The following is an 18,110-nucleotide window of genomic DNA, read 5'->3' as shown; positions in this document are numbered from 1 at the left end:
GGTGACATTCTTTCCAGGGAGTTAGAATAAGCCTGCAGGATGGCCTTGAAGGGAATCACTTTCTCCTGAAGCTTTTGCAAGAAACATGGGATAATAACAGTAACATTATAAAATAATTTAAAGAGCAGTTAGTTAATGCCAAATAAGTAACCCTTTATATAGACAGTTTTCCCCCCTTTCTTCCGCCGCCCCCCACCCCCGATTCAAGCTGTTGTTTCTCAGTCTAGTTAGTTGTGTAGGACACAGCTCCCTGGCCCATGCCAGTATTATGAGCCTTGCCCCCCCGCCCCCCGAGGCATTTGGTCACCAGTTGTCAGTCCGCTGTCTGCGGCGACCTTAGCGTTAGGAGCATAGTGCTCCAACCACTTGAGCCACCGGGCTGGCCCTATATAGACTATTGAAAAATGCTGGGAGCATTTCTGTCATAGTTTAGGTTAGGATCCAACTTCCCATTACATGTTTGGGGAAATTGAAACACAAAGCAAAGATGGCCATCCTCTCCATTATCACAGACATGGGTGGAAAGAATAGAGAGTTCTAGCTTACGCTTGGATTAGACACAAAGGACAGAGGTGCTATGCTGGGATGGAAGAAGCCTGGGTCCTTTGAACATGTGGCAAATGTATTCCACTTTTCGGGCTTCAAGATTCCTTAAATATACAACACAGGGCTTGGACAAGAGGATGGCTGAGGTTTCCATCTGCTCTAAATTTATCTACACGCTAAGGGAAACCGAAGGAAAGACGCAGAACTGCAGCTCCCTGGCTATGGCCCGAATGTCTGGGGAGGGCTTGTAGGTACAAACCTATTCCAGAAAGAACTCTTACTCTTACCTGGATCTTATGTAATAGCCAGAGAATGTCACAGATCATTTTTTTACATTTCCAGTTGAGTCCTGTCCTGGAACCTCCTCTGATGGCCGCCTTGGAGACCTTTCTAAGTTCTCCCTCCTCCTCCTCTGCTTTGTCTACCCCGCTGCCCTCGCCCCAGAATCCTGGCATTATTTTGGAGGAGCAGCATCAATTTCTTGACAGCTTTTATGTTAGTGGAGGAAGCCTTAGGTCCCTCATGTCCTTCAGAGCTAAGTATTGTTGAGATAAATAAGCTTTTTTTTTCTTTTTGGTGCTGGGAGGACCTAATTAGGATGTATTAATATGCAGGCCCAGTCTCCATGTCTTTACTCATCTTACGAAAGTCACATATTCTGGCAAAGAGAGTATGTGTAGTGTGAGGAAGTGAGGAGCAGGATGGCAGCAGCAGCAGCAGCAGCAGGGTGATGCATACAGTTCCATCCTACCACTGGTGTATTATTAACCCAGGGCGCGAGAAGAAGCAAATCCCCTACCTGGGAGAGGTGAGGCCAGCAGAGGAGAGCACTGCATAGCTCAGTGCGTGGAGCAGAGATTTGTGCTCCTGTGGCCAGGGGTTGGGCTCGTTCCCACTCATCCCCTCACCCTGTGGGGCTGACAGGAACATAGCGGCATAAAAGGTAGTCTTTGTTCCAGGTCTTCTCTGTGGCTGGAAGACCCACTGCACCTCCGGCTCTTCTCTTTGTGCTCTTTAATGACATTCTTCTTCCACAATTCAGTCAGTGTAGAAAAGTATGGATATTATGAAAATATTTTTTTAATGTAAAAGCAAGAGATTAAGTTTACAATTGTTTTTTTGCAATTAAAAAGAATCACTTCAGAAGTTACATAAATGTCTAACCATTATGCTGTACACCAGAAACTAATACAATACCATGTGTCAACTGTAATAGAAAAAATTTAAAAAATTTACAACTAACAAGAAATAATCATCACCCCATGCAAAGGGGATCCCAGTACCAGTAGCCGAATGCATGATCCCCGTCTTGGCTGATCTGAGTCAACTGTCACTTCTGAGGTATGGCTGCCACACACTTGTTTTTCACTTCTGTGGAGTTTAGGTTTTTAGCTCCTCATTGAGGTGCTGGGTCCTGGTGTTTTTCTCCCACTGTCATTTGGAGCCTGTCTGGACTGACTCAGCTCACTGCCAGTGCACTGAGTCAAATAAATTGACTTGACGTAGGTTGGGGAGTTTCTTACATGTTCTAAGCTAATGGCTGCAGATGCCATCGTACTTTTTGTTTATCAATCTTTACACCAAGGTAGTGGCAGCTTGCAAGTACAGGGTAGTGCTTTTGCTATTTATAAAGAAAATACCGTCTGATATTATACTATATCCTGTCAATTGAGGGAATGTTTTTGGGACTTGAATTTTTCAGGGGAAGGGCATCAATTCTGTTGTATCCATTGATACCTTAGTAGATTTAAGTGAATCAGTTCTTCCCAGAATCACGTGCTTTGTGGAAAAGCTCTGTCTTACTGAACAGATTTGGGCTGCTATTATTGAAGTTGATCCCTTTATCCCTCCATTACCATACAGACTGCTTGATGCTTTATGGTTTAGCAGGTCAGCTGGTGGGCACCTGTATTGTATAAATCGCTGCATTTTAAAATACGGCCTTCTTAAACTAGATTCTGGACAAGGTGAAGTAGACTCTTTCCCTTTATTCCTCCTGCTAAGGACAACTGAAAACTCCAGGTGTAATACTAAAAGTAATTGTAAGAAAACTCTAAAAGGTGGGAAGAATGAGGTGGACTGGCTGGGGACCTTGGAACTTGAGGAAAGACATGGCAGTGAGTTCCTTGCACTTTCTTTTTGCCCTCTATATATCCAGATGGGCACTGGAGAAGCCCACATCCTGGAAATGCCAACAGGTACAGATAGAAAACAGCCCTAAGAAAGGATCTGGAAATGGGCTGCCTAATAGGACAAAAACCTTTTTTGACAATACCTATCCTACTTTAGCCAAAGGCCATGGAAATCTCCAAATTCCCACCCTTAGTGCCAGTGGAAATTGAATGGGGAACATGGTTTGTTATGGCTAATTGGGAAGGTGGAAATCTATACTCCCTTTCCTCCACTAGAGTGGTGTCAGCAGAAGCTGAGTTGGTAGCCTGAACTTGTACTTCCTTTTGCTGGCAGTGAGATGGTGTGAGGCTGTGCTCTGCTACCTGGACCAAAGTGGTGGCAGTGAGAGTTGAGCAGACAGCCTGAATTTCTGCCCTCTGCCCAGTGGTAGGAGGCTATTCCCTGCTCCCCCACTGCTGGCTTCCAGCAGAGGCCAAGTATTTCATGTGGGGTAGCAGGCTGTTTCTACTGTTGGGGTGGGACCAGCAGAGGCCAAGAAGGACACCTAAATGTCTGTCCCCTGCGTGGCGGCACCAAGGTGATTTTTCACTTCTCCTAGCTGAGGTGATACCAGTGGCAGTGATGGTGGATGGAGAGTCTGTACTTTCACCCTTCACCTGGTGGCAGTAGGCAGTGTGACTCAGCATTCTGCTCCCCACTCTGGGGCAGGGTTAGTGGGGGTAAGTGAGGAGGCTGAACTTCCACCCCTAGACCAGCAGCAATGAGGCAATGCTTCAATTCCCTCACCAGGGTGATGTCCTTGGAAGGACCTCTACTCCCAATGTCCAGCGTCCAGTGGTGGCAGGTGATGTTCTTTTTCCTCCCAACTAGAGAGTGGTGGTAGGATTTTGGAGAGAAGGGAGCTAGAGAAAGGGATTTTGCAAATGAAGTCCTGGGCATACTTCCTAGTGACCCATGTGAGAAACTGACCAGAATTAACAGCAAAAGATTTTAGAACTGAACTATAGCGTGGAATACTGCCCAGGTTTTTAGATTAGCTTTTGGGTAGCACGCAAAGGAAGCAGACCAAATAACGTTGCAAAGGCTCTGAAAACTAAATTGTCTTGGAGTCACAGCCACACAAGAAGGCCAGAACCAGCATGTTAAACCTAAACAGTGTGACTGCCTACTGAAAAGGGAGATTCAAAAAGGATTCAGAGTCTTATAACTTAGTACCCAAATGTCCGGGATACAATAAAAAATCACTCATCATACCAAGAAGCAGGAAAATCAAAACTTGAATTAGAATAGACAATTAACAGATGCCAACAGTGAGATGACTCAGAAGTTGGAATGATCGAACAAAGATTTTATAGCAGCTATCACAAAAAAGAAATTATGAATACTCTTAAAACAAATGACGACCTCAGCAAAGAAATAGAAGATATGAAAAAGAACCAAATGGAATTTTAGAACTGAAAAACACAACTAAAATTGTTAAAATAATCACTGGATAGGCTCCACAGCAGAACAGAGATGAGAGAGAAAAACATCAGTGATCTTGAAGACAGATAAAAATTTCTTAATCTAAATAACAGAGAGAAAATAGATTGGGGAAAAAAAATGAACAGAGAGTTAGGGACCTACAGGACTACAGGCATACCTCATTTTATTGTGCTTCACTTTATTGCACTTTGTAGATATTGCGTTTTCATCAACATCTATGCAAGACCACCCTCCACCAGCAAAAAATTACAACTCGCTGAAGGCTTAGATGATGGTTAGCATTTTTTAGCAATACAGTGTTTTTTAATTGAGGTATGTACATTTTCTTTTTAGACATAATGCTGTTGCACACTTAATAGACTACAGTATAGTGTAAACACAACTTTTGTATGCACTGGGAAACCAAAAAGTTTGTGCGACTCACTTTATTGTGTTATTTGCTTTATTGTGGTGGTCTGGAACCACACCTGCGCTACCTCCTATGTATGTCTATATAACAAAAGATCTAACATTTGTGTCCTTGGAGCTTCAGAAGGAGAGGAGAAAGAATATGGGGCTGAAAAAGTCATCAAAGAAATAAAGGTGGAAAAATGCCCAAATATAGTGAAAGGCAGAAACCTACAGATTCATGAAACTGAGTGAATTCTAAATGGGATAAACCCAAAGAAATCAAAACCATGGCACCGTTACTGTCAACCTTCTGAAAACTAAAGACAGAAAAACTCTTGAAAGCAGTGAGACAGAAACAACATATTATCTATAGGGAACAATGATTGAATGACAGCGAATTTTTCGTCTGAAACCACAGAGGCCAGAAGTATATGGCATAACATTTTTCAAGTCCTGAAAAAAAAAAGTCCACTCAGAATTCTATTGCCAGTGAAAATATCCTTCAGGAGTGAAAGGGAAATCAGGACATTCTCACACAAAAGAAAATTAAAAGAACGTGTCACCAGCAGACCTGCTTAAAAGAATGACTAAAGAGTATTCTCCAAATAGAAAGTAAATAATAACAGAAGGAAACTGGGAACATCAGGAAAAAAGAAAGAACAATGAAATGAGTGAAAATAAGAGGAAATATAGTAGACAGTCCTTCTCTTGAGTTTTTTAAATTGTTTGATAGTTGAAGGAAAATTATTATCTTTAACTCCACATACATTCGATATGAATTTCATTGCCAGAGTTACGGCTTTTGTTGTTGCACTTCCATCTGTTTTGGGCAGTTCTCTCTCTGGATTAGCCATTTTTATGAAATGTTACCTGGGTTTATCATTTGGGGATGAGGAAGCCGTACAACTGCACACTTGATGTCTGTGTGTGAACTGAATAATGGATGCCCGGTGACCAGTCACTGACAGACTTTGAAAGAAGTGAAGCGATCAGCCACTGATCATCATGGGCCTTTATGTTATTGATGTAGCTATTTGTGGGCTGAAGAACTAGCAGCAAAGGTGGTCATTTTTGCAATTATAGTTAATATACTGTGGCAACTGAAATGTGTGTCATGTTGGGAGACTGGTGTTACTTAAACTGTGGTGTTTGAAACTGGTGCATGTCAGGTCTGTGCAAAGCAAGGACTGTCTGTGTCTAGTAAAAGACTTGCATCTAGAGTATATAAAGAACTTTCAAAACTCAGCAGTAAAAACCAGCAACCTACTGAGAAAATGCACAAAGGACATGACAGACATTTCACCAAAAAGTGTATGTGGGTGGCAGATAAGCACATGAAAAGATGTTTAATGTGATTAGCCATTTATAAATTACAGTTAAATCCATGATGAGGTACACTGTACACCTATTAGAATACCTAAAATGAAAATGGTGATAATAGTAAATAATAGTGAGGATGTGGAGAAACTGGATCTTTCATACATTGTTGGTGAAAATACAAAATGGTACAGTGCTCTGGAAGACAGTTTGGCAGTTTCTTATAAAACCAAACTATGCTTATCATACAATTCAGCAATTGCACTCTTGGACATTTATCCCAGAGAAGTAAGAACTTAAGTTTATACAAAAACCTTTATACAAATGTTCATGCAGTTTTATTCATAATAGCCAAAACTTGGGGAAAAAACTCAAGTGTTCAACAAGTGAATGGTTAAACAAACTGTTCATTTATACAATGGAATACTATTCAGCATTAAAAACAAATGAACCATTGATATATGCAGCTTGGATAGATCTCAAGTGCATTATGTTTTGTAAAAAAAGCTAATCTCAAAGGTTACAGAATGTGTGATTCCATCTACTGTGTTTCCCCGAAAATAAGATCTAGCCAGACAATCAGCTCTAATGCGTCTTTTGGAGCAAAAATTAATATAAGACCCGGTCTTATATAATACAAGACCTGGTCTTATTTTGCTATAATATAACACTGGGTCTTTAATGCAATATAATATATAACATACTATAATATAATACCGGGTCTTATATTAATTTTTGCTCCAAAAGACTCATTAGGGCTGATTGTCTGGTTAGGTCTTATTTTCAGGGAAACACAGTATGTAACAGTCTCGAAATGACAGAATTATAGAGATGTAGAACAAATTAGTGGTTGCCAGGACATAGGGTTGGGAGAGAGAGGGTGGGAGGCTGAGGCGCAGCTCCAAAGGAGCACAGTGGAGTTGTTTGGTGGTGATGGAACAGTTCTGTTAGCTTGATTGTTCTGGTGGTTCCATTAATCTATATACTGGATAAAGTTGTATGGATGATACACACACACGTGCAAATGTGTACGTGTAAAAGCTATTGACGTTTGAGTAAGACCTGTGATCTAGTTAACAGTATTGTACCTGTGTTTTTTTGGTTTTGATATTGTGCTATTATATAAGATGTTACCATTGTACTATTTTTGTAATTTCCTGTGAGCTTTTAATTATTGCAAAATAAACAGCTTCCCCCCCCCTTCATAAGTAGGCCTTCATGGTGGCTAGGCACACATAATTTTTGTGAGGCAGAGGTGACTAGTTTCTTATCCTTCTCACTTGCCTGTCATCCCAAAGCTCTAGGCAGTGACTCAGCTTTCTCAGACCTCTTTGCCTGGCCGGAGTCCTCTATCTGGGTGTAAGAAGAGCATTTCACTGTAGTTTTAGCCCAAAGAAATAGGATATGGCATCCTATAGATGTGATTACTCTGCTAGGAGCTTGCTCTTTTTTAAGAGAGGCTGATTCATTTCTTTGGTTGATGGTTCTATGGCGTGCTTATAACTGGAGAGAAAACCCAAAGGTAATAGATGAGCAATTTAGAACTGACAGCTGTTCATCATCCTGCTTTTTATAAATATTCGTGCCTTTTAATTTTTCTTGGAAGATAGAGACGCAAACCACTGTGACATTTCAGACTCTCTTTATAAGCACTATCCTCTAAAATTGGTAAGAAAACAGGGAGTGTCACAGGTATAAAATATCTAATTAAAGTCTTTTATTCACCTCAAATATCACTTCATTTTAAAAATCTATGTGTATGGGGTGGGGAGGGATTGAGAGAAAATTGTTTGAGATTTGAGAATAGTACATACAGTAATTTAGCCACTTCAAACAGTTGAACAAATTGTACACCTGTAGTTAGATTGACAGTAATGACAGTGACTTAATTTTCATCAGCAAATTGTTCCCACTCTGACATCTCCTTAACCATAGTTTCCTATATCCGGGTTTCCCAAGAATGTTGCTGGATTGGGCAGGGCAAAGCCGAGATAGTCTATGATTGTAGAATAAGGAGAATCAAAGTGTGGATTATTCCCCCTTATACTTCAGCCTTCCCATGTGAAGTTAGGGGTGGAAGGTGAGCTTGCATTGCTTTCCCTGACCTCAGCGATTGCAACAAGAAGACTTTCCAATCTTCCTGAACATTGGAAGTTGGACTTGTGATAAGAGAACCTTGGAAAATCTTGAGTGTGTTTTTGGGGTAGAGGGCTTATATGGGTATACTCTGAGGGCTCCCTTCTCCAGGCATCTTAGAAGGTATCAGGATTTCTGATGGTCCAGATAAGAGAGGACTTTGAGTCCTGGAGAAGCAGTTCTTTGAGGATGGGTATCCATGGTAGACCATGAGAGTCCTGGGCAGGTGTCTCCAATCGCTCTGATTAATCATCTCTTTGCTGCTCTCCTTAGGCGAGGCAGGCCGAGGTTAAGCGGCTCTTCCGCCCCATTGAGGAGCTGAAGAAGGACTTTGAGGAACTGAATGTTGTCATTGAGACTGACATGCAGATCATGGTGCGGCTGATCAACAAGTTCAATAGCTCCAGCGCCAGCCTGGAGGAGAAGGTTGCTGCGCTCTTTGACCTTGAATATTATGTCCATCAGGTATTGTATTTTTTTGTCCAGAAGTCTGACTTTTAACTGACAGCCCCTGTCCTTAAGCCTTAAGAAGATACACCAGCATCTTTACTTTTCTCCCAGGATGTACAGTATTTTCAATCTAGGCCAATATCTATTGTAGTAAGATATATTCTGAGAGGCCAGAGCTAAGCTCTTTTACATTTGGAGCATTACCTCCTTTATTTTTTCAACACTGAGGATACAGCACAGGTAAAATAGATGTGGTCCCTGTTCATTGTAGCTTATAGTCTGGAAGGGGGAGTAATTAAATAACGAACAATTGAACAGTGACCAAATTAACCATTTAATAGTGGCATAATTTAAAATTGTGTTAGCCCAATAATCATATAACAGGGGCCCTGGGGAAGGCTTCCCTGAGGATGGGCTATTTAGGCTGAGCATGAAGTGATGATTAGGGGTTTGCCAGGCCCTGAGGGGAGATGAGAACGGGATCGCAAACTGTGGCCCATGGGACAAATATGGCGCATGCTTGCTTTTGTAGGTAAAGCTTTGCTGGGACACAGCCACACCTGTTTGTTTAGGTATTGTTTTATTATTTTTGGCTATTTTCATGCTACAATGGTAGAGTTGAATAGTTGTGACAGAAACCATGTGGTTCACAAAGCCAAAAATATTTAATATCAGGCCCATTAAAAAAGTTTGCCAACCCTGGTATTAGAGCCTTCCAGGTAGAGGAAACAGCATGTGCAGAGAAAAGCTTGGAGACATCAAGGACCTGGAAAAGATTAGAGTGACTGGAGCACAGTGATGGGGTAGCAGTGATAACGTGGGCGGTTAGGGAGACAGAGAGGTGGGATTTTATCCTCGATCCTAAGAACCATTGGAGAGTGTGAAGCAGGGAAATGACTGATCAGACTTGTGCCACAATGATAGCAGTTAGTATTTATTCATCATTATCATATAATAGGCACATATTCAAGTGCTTTGAACACACTAACTTACTGGCTTCCATTGCTGCCTCATGAGTAGGCGCTTCTATTAGTCCCATTTTATAACTGAGCAAAGAAGTTCACACTTGTGATTTCCCAAGGTCACCCAATTAGCAGTAGAGCTAGGATTTGCAACAAGGTCTGTCTGACCCCGTACTCTACTCTTAACCTTTTGGACATTCTGCCTCTCACAGGATACCGATACTGTTTGAATGAAGCCTGAAAGAGAATAGGTGAATCTAAGGAAAAGAAGTCAAGAGAAGCCATTTATTTATTCAATGAATTAATTTATTGGGCGCCTGTGAAGGCTCATGCACTGTTCCAGGCACTTAGGCTACATCTGTGAGCAAAAGTTGAGCTGACCTTCCAGCAGCGGCAGATAGACAATAAACATAACTAAAAAGTAAATTATAAATAATGTTTGAAGGTGATTAATACTATGGAAAAATGAAAAGTATAGCAGGGAAGGGAAGGGCTTCCCAGGCAGGAGAAACAGCAAGTACCCCTAGCCCTAAGGTGGAGCATATCTAGTGTGTTTGAGGAACTGCAAGGAAGTCAGTGTGGTTGGAGCTGAGAAAAGAGGGAGAAAAGTAGGTGAAACTCAGATAATGGGAGGAAGATCATGGAGTGCCTTGTAGGCCACGGAAAAGAATGAAATTGCCCATTATTCAAGGATGTTTAACAGAAGGAAGACATGATCTGACTTACTTTTAAAGGCTGCCTCTGGCTGCTGTGTTGAGAATTAGACCAGACCCTGGGGGCATGGGTAGAAGCAGGGCAACCAGATAGGAGGCTGTTGCAGTAATCCAGACTGGAGGTGATGCTGGCCAGGAAAGCTGTGTAATCATAATCAAAGACTTGTTTGAGACCCTCATCAAGACATAGATCTTCACCTTCCTCCTACACACGGCTGTGTCCTTGTTCTCTAAAAGCTAGGCTAAAAGACGTTCTTTCTTTAGGATTTGCCAGCCTTTGTGGCGAGAGAGGATGAGTGTGTACTGTATCTGCAGGAATTATGGGGCAGCCGCTTCATCTCTCTCTCTGCTCTTAACTCTTTCTCAGGCCTCAAATAGCAGGTCTGTGATCCTCTTAGAGAAAATGGACCTGCGTTCTTGTTCCTCTTTCTAGTCTTTCTCTCCAGGGTAAAAAACAAAAATTCCAATAGCTTTTCTGTTACAGATATTTAAAGGATTAAGGATCCTAGGGGTTATTTGCTCAGTCCCGCTCTGATGTTGACAGCTTTTATTTTTTCTCATCTTAACATACTTGAATAGATCTTTAGGTACCAGGTTTCTGTAGGTTCTTCCTTTAGCTGTAGCATAAAAGGCTAAAATGACTTGAGAGCTTATCATACCTAGAGGGGAGTGAGTACACAGGAAGCTTGCTGGGCCCCAACAAATTCCTTTTTCCCTGCAAGTTTGCTCTCTAGAGTGACATCCTGTTCAGCTTTCATAGGTCATTGGTTGGGGTAAACGGTTTCTTGGACATCAGCAAACTCAGCCTAAGGTCAGCCTAGTAACCAGTCCCCTGGTATAGGCCAGACTGGCTCTGTTGGCAGAAGAGTCATAAATGTTTTGGGTCATTAGCCTTTTGATTGGAAATACAACGTTCTTGGTTTGGGCTGGTATGTCAGGTTTCCATGCAATAGTGTTAAGTTGTGATTTCACAGGGGGATTAAAGAAGACACAGCTTGGCCACGAGGTCCAGTTGCAATGGGTAATTGGGGTGATGTAGTGCTAGCTTTGAGGAAGATAGGACTTTTCTTGCCAGGAACTTCACCAGTTCACTCCTGTTCTAGACTCACTGGTTGGCGGTTCTGAGAGCCCTGGGCTTCAAGAACCCAAACTGGATCTGCCCAAGGATTTCTTACAGCCATATTTGCATTATTAAAGAGGATTTGTGAAAAACAAAACCATGTGTGTGGAAAACAGTTTGTGTGTTATGTATGAGGAGAGGCTTCTTTCTGCCCATCCACCTGGGGCAGTGTTTGCCTTCCTCACATGACTCAGTCGTTTACCATCATTTCTCCCTTTCTCTGTTTCCTGTTTTCTCATTGTCTCATCAGTGCTCTGATTCTCTTTCTTCCTCCTGAGTGTGGACACAACTCCCTACTGCCCCCTTCCTTATGTGCTCCCTCCCTCTCCCTTGAGCTCCTTGCCTCTCTCACCCCATCCTGAAGGCAGCCTGGGAAAAGTTCTGGCCCCGGACCCAGATTTTGGAGCTTGATCTTCTGGGTGTGCAGTAGGTAGAATGACTTCTTTCTTCCTCATCTCTAGTGAAATAGCAAATGAGGAAACATGTTGAGAAGGCTGAAGTGCTTATATAAATGCCAGCATTTATAACACTCTGAATTATTTGTAGTAATAAAGAGAAACTGAATCTAGAACAGAACCGTGGTGACTCTGGGCTGTGTTGCTTTGGGGCTGTCAGAGTGGCAGCTGCTCTGCTAGGAACCCAGACAAGCTGTGATAAGTAGCCATCCCAGGCTTGGAACGACAGGACTCTGAGCCATGGTTTTGTATCCAGAAAACCCGGAGGAAGGAGGATCGAAGGAGAGGCAATGAATTCTTAGATTTTAAAATCAGGGCATGTGAGGAAGGGAGGCTTATGTCACACAGCACCCAGCTCTAAGTCTCCCTAGTTAGCTGTGCTGTAGCCCAGTAATCATTCCTCTTCATAAGGACAGATTAGGGCAGAAACATTCCAGCCCTGGCTTGGGGCCTTTATGGCAGAGTATGCTCCGTACTTACTTCACGACCCTGGCTTGGCCATCTCTTCAGGTCTGTGGTACAAGGGACCCATCCATTTTGTTGGCACAGGTACTCCAGATTGCCTTTTTGCTCACAGTGGAGTTCATTTCAATAACATTTTTTTCTGATCAAATTCATTGCTTGGTTTAATGATTATTTATTGAGCACCTAACTGTGTGCTGAACACTGTTCTAGTCACTAACCTACATAGTGGACAGACAGACAAAACCCCTGCTGTTGGGGAGATGATATCAGAATGTATCAGAATGATCTTCTAAGTGGTAGGCCCACCCCAAAACATAGGCAGAGTCAAATACAGTGCTTCAAACTTGCGTTCTCTGTTAGAGCCCTTTTCCAGTTCGCTAGGACACTGTCAGGTAGGAAAGGGCTCTGGCATCGGGAGGAAAAGTGGGTGGTAGTCATGTTGTTGTTGGGCTCTACCTTCCTGGCGTTTTCTGATAACTTGTCGAGTGGGATCAGCATGTGGGCCGGAGGCAGCCTTTGTAGCAACAAAGATATTTTCACGGGAGACCTGTCGCTACTGCATGAGGAAAACAAGATCCAGTGATCCTTCAAAGGAAGTTGCGCCTTCTTGTTCTAGGGTACTAATGACGCTTGGGGAATGAGATCTCTTTTATAGAATAAAAGAGAGAGAGATCATCTGACCTGGGGGCTTTGGACCTTGAATGATAGCCTCGACCCGTGCTATCTGATAGAACTGCATGGCCTGACGGCCGTGTCCTGCACTGCCCGATAGTAGCCACTAACCAGTAACACAGGTGGAGACCAAAGCCTTTGAGAGAAAGACTTGTGCAGATATTCTCAGAATGTCCTCAGATTCAGTCAGCCTTAGACTGCATGAAGTGAGGAAGAGGGAAGAGGATCGTACTATTGTTATTTCTCTCCGATCACTCTTCTAGGCTCCTCTCCCCCTGCAACAGGTTTCCTCTTATAGTCCCTGACTTCTCATTAAAAATCAGCTATTGTTTAAAAAAAAAAAAAGTCTGCTGCCTCCATTGCCCCCATTGGGGCTAGACAGCAGCAGGAAGCATGGCGCCATTTAGTGGTGCTGATGATGCCAGATCTTTGTGTTAACAGCTTGTCCAATAGGCATAAGCCTTGTGACTCATGGTATTAGAACTTTCCAGGACATGTTTGGCATGAGCAATAGATAGGTGCCATTTCTGCCAGTTCCCATGTAGGTGCTCATAAACCGTGTTAGATGAATTAAGAGTCTCAAATTTAAGATTATTAAACAATTTAGCTTGTTTTCTTCAAATCCTTTCCTCGTTAGTCAGAAAGGCAACCATTGCTTTTTATTTGATTTTTTTTTAGTTTGGTTTTGAATAGTCCCCAAAAGCAAGGCTGTGAGAAGAGCTCCTCTTACCTTGATGGCTGTGCTGTGCTAAGCTGTGCCTTTGTTGCAGATGGACAATGCACAGGACCTGCTTTCCTTCGGTGGCCTTCAAGTGGTGATCAACGGGCTGAACAGCACAGAGCCCCTGGTAAAGGAGTACGCTGCGTTTGTGCTGGGGGCCGCCTTTTCCAGGTGAGCAGCAGGACAGACATCCCATTGGCCGGGATCGCTTGGGCCCTTCAGGTGAATTCTAGCTGTACTCTTGGCCTGAGTGGCCTGGATATAGGTTACACTTGAACTCGTGCACATCCCTATCCACATTTCACGGTCATCTCAATGAAACCAGGGTAAGAGTTTGATTCTGCTCTTATTCCAAGTTGATAGGAATTTTCACCTATGTTGTCACCATTTATGAGTCTGTTTCCCCTCATCTTCCATGTATGGACATTTAATGATATATTTTAGATCACATTCTGTGTTTTATTCAAAGCTAATAAAATCCATGAATTTGAGAGGAAAGGGGATGAACTCTAAGAGTTGATCCTTTTGGAAGTAAAGCTACATACATGTGGTGATGGATAAATGAGGGACCCAACAAAGGAGGGCCTTTTTTGGGGGGGAATATGTCTTTCCTTTAGTTGTCTGGAACCAATCAATATGCAGTCAGGGTATCGGACTCTCTGGGTTGGGAGTTTAAATTTCAATTCGTCTGGCTTGTGCTAGAAGACTGATCAGGCAAGAGAAGTGGGGAGACAGCATCGCCGCAAAGTGGATGAATCAAGGTATGTGGGCACCACATCATTATACTAAAAAAGTGAGGATGTCTTCAAGTTGCAATTGGTCCATTGGAGCTATAATTCCTTCCTGTTCCTGGGACCATTTGTGCTTCTAAAACAGGAGCCAATATTCAAATTCTTGCTGCAAGGGCAGGGATGGTGGCTATCAGGGTGGTGACTATTAGGGTTGTCCTGCTTGGATGTAAGGATCATGATGTTGTAGGAGAAAGACTATTCTGAACAGCTTTACCATTGGAAGCTTTTGTTTTCAATTGGGGAATATTGGGGAACAGTGTGTTTCTCCAGGACCCATCAGCTCCAAGTCGTTGTCCTTCAGTCTAGTTGTGGAGGGCGCAGCTCAGTTCCAAATCCAGTCTCTGTTTTCAATCTTAGCTGCAGGGGGTTCAATCCCATGCGGGAATTGAACCGGCAACCTTTGTTGTTAAGAGCTTGTGCTCTAACCAAATAAGCCATCTGGCTACCCCCTGGAGGCTTTGTTTTGAAAAGCTTTCCTTTGCCTTTCATCCATGCTTATCTTTATTTAATTTGAAACTCAATCTTTTGTCTTTTCATCCTGAAAAACTTCAGCATCTTTTCTTAGTCAATTGAGGGGCAGAGCTGGGAAGGCTAGAAGAATTGTCCCATGAGGAGCGGCTGAGAACACGGCAGGCTTTTGTTTCCCTATCTCTACCCTGCCTTGATCTGGAAGCCCTGGTAGTCCTGTGGTTGTGTAGTTGACAGTCAAGGCTGTGGCCTCCAAGTCACTCCACCTCCCTTTATCTCACCTCCCAGATCCAGACAGGCTCCCAGGAAGCCCAGGGAAATCTCTGCTTGTGCATCCACCAGAAAGGTGGAGAATCTGCGTTTGTCATTGGTGGCTGTGGTCTCAGCTCTGAAGTCCTGGGTCTTAGCCTCATTAAGGCTTTGAGAACATACCGAGGCTCACTCTTTGTTTCTCAAGCCATGAAAGAACTAAATTCAACATTATTAACCTCTCTTCCCAGACCCGTTTTGGAAATCTTTGCCATAACCCCAAGTATTCTGTACTTGTGCCTTGCCGTTACTTTTGGAAACACAGTTTTTTGGGGAAACTGTAACATCTTGATGTCACTTCTTAGTTAAGGGGACTAACTAAGTGACTTGAGAAGTATGCATTGGTCCTGCTTAGCAGGCCATAACTCATCCGGGGGCTATGCCAATATGTGGTGTTAAGACTTTTCTGTGATTGTATTAGTGTAAAACCATGTTAACATTTATGCAGCATCACTAAAATTTAAATAGAGATAAATATAAAATATTGAATTTATTTTTTTGGTGGCAAGCATACTGCTGTATTCAAAATGTTCTAACCAGGCTTTTGATGGCTCACCGGAGGGCACTTACAGTGACAACATGGTATGGCGCCAGAGCTTTTAGAAGCCAACAGCAGGCTTTTTGAACATCATGAAAATGTCAATGTTTTATGCAAAGAGGAACTTGATGCAAGGTCAGAATGTTTCTCTGCAGAGAGGCAGATTTCTGTGCTCTAGTCTGATATTCATTGTTTCCTCTTGATGTATTGGTTCTGCAGCTCCTTCCCTTCCCTCAGCATACAGGTATGCACACACACCATACATGTACATGTACACACGCACCACACATGTTCATGCACACACACACACACCACATGTACATGTACACATCCCACACAGGTGCATGTACACACACACCCCATAGGTGTGTGTACACATACACCACCCATGCACACATACATACACCACATGTGTGCATGCACACAACCACATGTGCATGTGCGCACACCACATATGTGTACGTACACACCCCACAGTGCATGTGCACCCCCCACACGTATGCACACATACCACACGTGTGTGTACACACACACCACACAAGCGTATGTACATACACATACCATACATGTGTGCACACACACACACACCACGTGTGTGTGTATACTCACATGGTGATTAGATGAGCTTGCTCTTTGTCAAGAGGGTATTCAAGGAATCATGGAGTCCCAGGGTTGGAGGGATGTTAATTAAAGGTCATTCCTTCTAGTTTTCTGCTGATGGGCAAGAGCAAGTCCTCATTAAGTCCAGATGTTTGAGTATTTGGGAGGACTAGGCAGACCACTGTTCCTAGAGTTGGAAAATCTAGGTTCAAGTCCAGTCTCTACAATTTCCTGGCTGTTGGCCCATTGGCAAGTGATTTTACCTTTCTAAGCCTCACCTTTTGCATTTGTTAACTAGGAACAGTCATAGGTGTCCTCTGCATTTCATAAGGTTAAGTGAATATGAAATAATACAATATACCCAAGTATAATGATAAATAACATAATAAGTCTTGTGAAAATGCTTATAAAGCACCTGCCAGAGATAAGGGGTGTAACATTATCAAGCTCATCATATGTCCTTTTTACTGAGTTTTCAGTATAAGGCAATTCTTATTTCCTTTGTTTTTACAGTATAAACCTTTACTTCCTCATTTTCTGTTAAGGGGCTTACATTCTACCACATAGCATATCTCTTAGTGCTAATAGTGCTGCTTCATAAGGGTGTTTATTTGCTTACCTGTCTTAATTGCTTAATAAGGCCTCCACACACATTTTTATGGATGAAGAAGAGATCTTTTCCCTTGTGTTAAATGTGAAGATCAAGAAGAGTTAACATAAATGTAATTGATGTGACCACTGAATGTTACATGGCCTTATTTAAATACTATTCACACTTATTTATGGGTCACAGACACTAATTTTCTGCTGTTTTTTTGCCCATGTATAAGGCAGGTCAAACTCTTGCATAAGAAGATATGCGGAGATAGGGACATAGGAGTCTGATGTTTTTGGCAGCTTCATCTTTATATGGTTTCTTTCTTCTTTGTTTTTAAACCTCCTTTCTTTTTTTTTTTTTTTTTTTTTAACTTTTATTTATTTTAAGTGTGTTTTTCCAGGACCCATCAGCTCCAAGTCAAGTAGTTGTTTCAATCTGGTTGTGGAGGGCGCAGCTCACAGATGGCCATGTGGGGATTGAACCAACAACCTTGTTGCTAAGAGCACCATGCTCTAACCAACTGAGCTAACTGGCCGCCCCAACCTCCTTTGTTTTTCAAGTCTGTTATTTTTCAGTGGCCTTCCTATGACTTGATTCTATCTCATGATAGCACTATGTGTGTCTGTCTACAGTATGATCTACCAGGAGTCTGTGGAGTCCTGGACCGGTTGTTTGTGTTTCTTTGTATAGGAAGTCCCAGGAAGGCCTTGAGAATTTCAGAGGCCATGCCGCCTTCTGTCATATGGTTTTGGTTTTACTTCTCACAAACTGGCTGCCTCCTTTTGTTTGCCTCTTATTTCCCTACATGTAACCTGTACCTTTTAACTATCAGGAGTTAGATTACCAAGAAATTGGCATGCTTGCCCCAGGGGGCACTGGCTTTTGCTGTTCTCATGCCCTCGCTTCAGTCACTTTTGGTATCCTATATCCATCTTTAATAACTCCCATTCTCATCTGCATATGTATGAATTATTATGCTATAATAAGGTAATAATAATAAGCACTTACATGAGCTAGTAAGTGCTCATTGGGTACAGTACTTTTGTGTGAAGTATCCACAGGTTGCAGGGTATGGTGACCTGTGCCTGATGTAAAAGGTACATGTGGCATCAGTCATCGTGCGATTATGCTCTGTGATGAAGGGTCCCTGGGATAGGATTGTGTTTCACCCGCTCTCTCCTTGGCAGCCTCCTTGGAAACTCCTTAGCAGATTTGGGTTACGTAAATCTCTTTGTAAAATG

At 42.5% G+C, this 18,110-nt stretch overlaps 1 protein-coding gene across 4 annotated transcripts in view; it reads left to right on the top strand.

Moving 5' to 3' along the window:
* The window catches only part of SIL1 (SIL1 nucleotide exchange factor), a 183,711-nt gene that overhangs the window by 107,262 nt on the left and 58,339 nt on the right, over positions 1-18,110 (top strand). For 3 of the 4 annotated variants that reach the window (XM_019740406.3, XM_088798636.1, XM_019740405.3), the window contains 2 exons: positions 8,281-8,472; positions 13,615-13,736. In XM_019740406.3, the coding sequence (XP_019595965.2) occupies positions 8,281-8,472; positions 13,615-13,736 (314 nt within the window). The remainder of the gene's footprint in view (positions 1-8,280; positions 8,473-13,614; positions 13,737-18,110) is intronic. The other variant, XM_074313593.2, reaches the window with a different exon arrangement.

Source organism: Rhinolophus sinicus, chromosome 5 (genome assembly GCF_057876585.1).
Source record: "Rhinolophus sinicus isolate RSI-liver-muscle chromosome 5, RSI-T2T, whole genome shotgun sequence".
NCBI lineage: Eukaryota > Metazoa > Chordata > Mammalia > Chiroptera > Rhinolophidae > Rhinolophus > Rhinolophus sinicus.
Note: the sequence above shows the minus strand (reverse complement) of the source record. Positions and strands in the feature narration are given on the sequence as shown.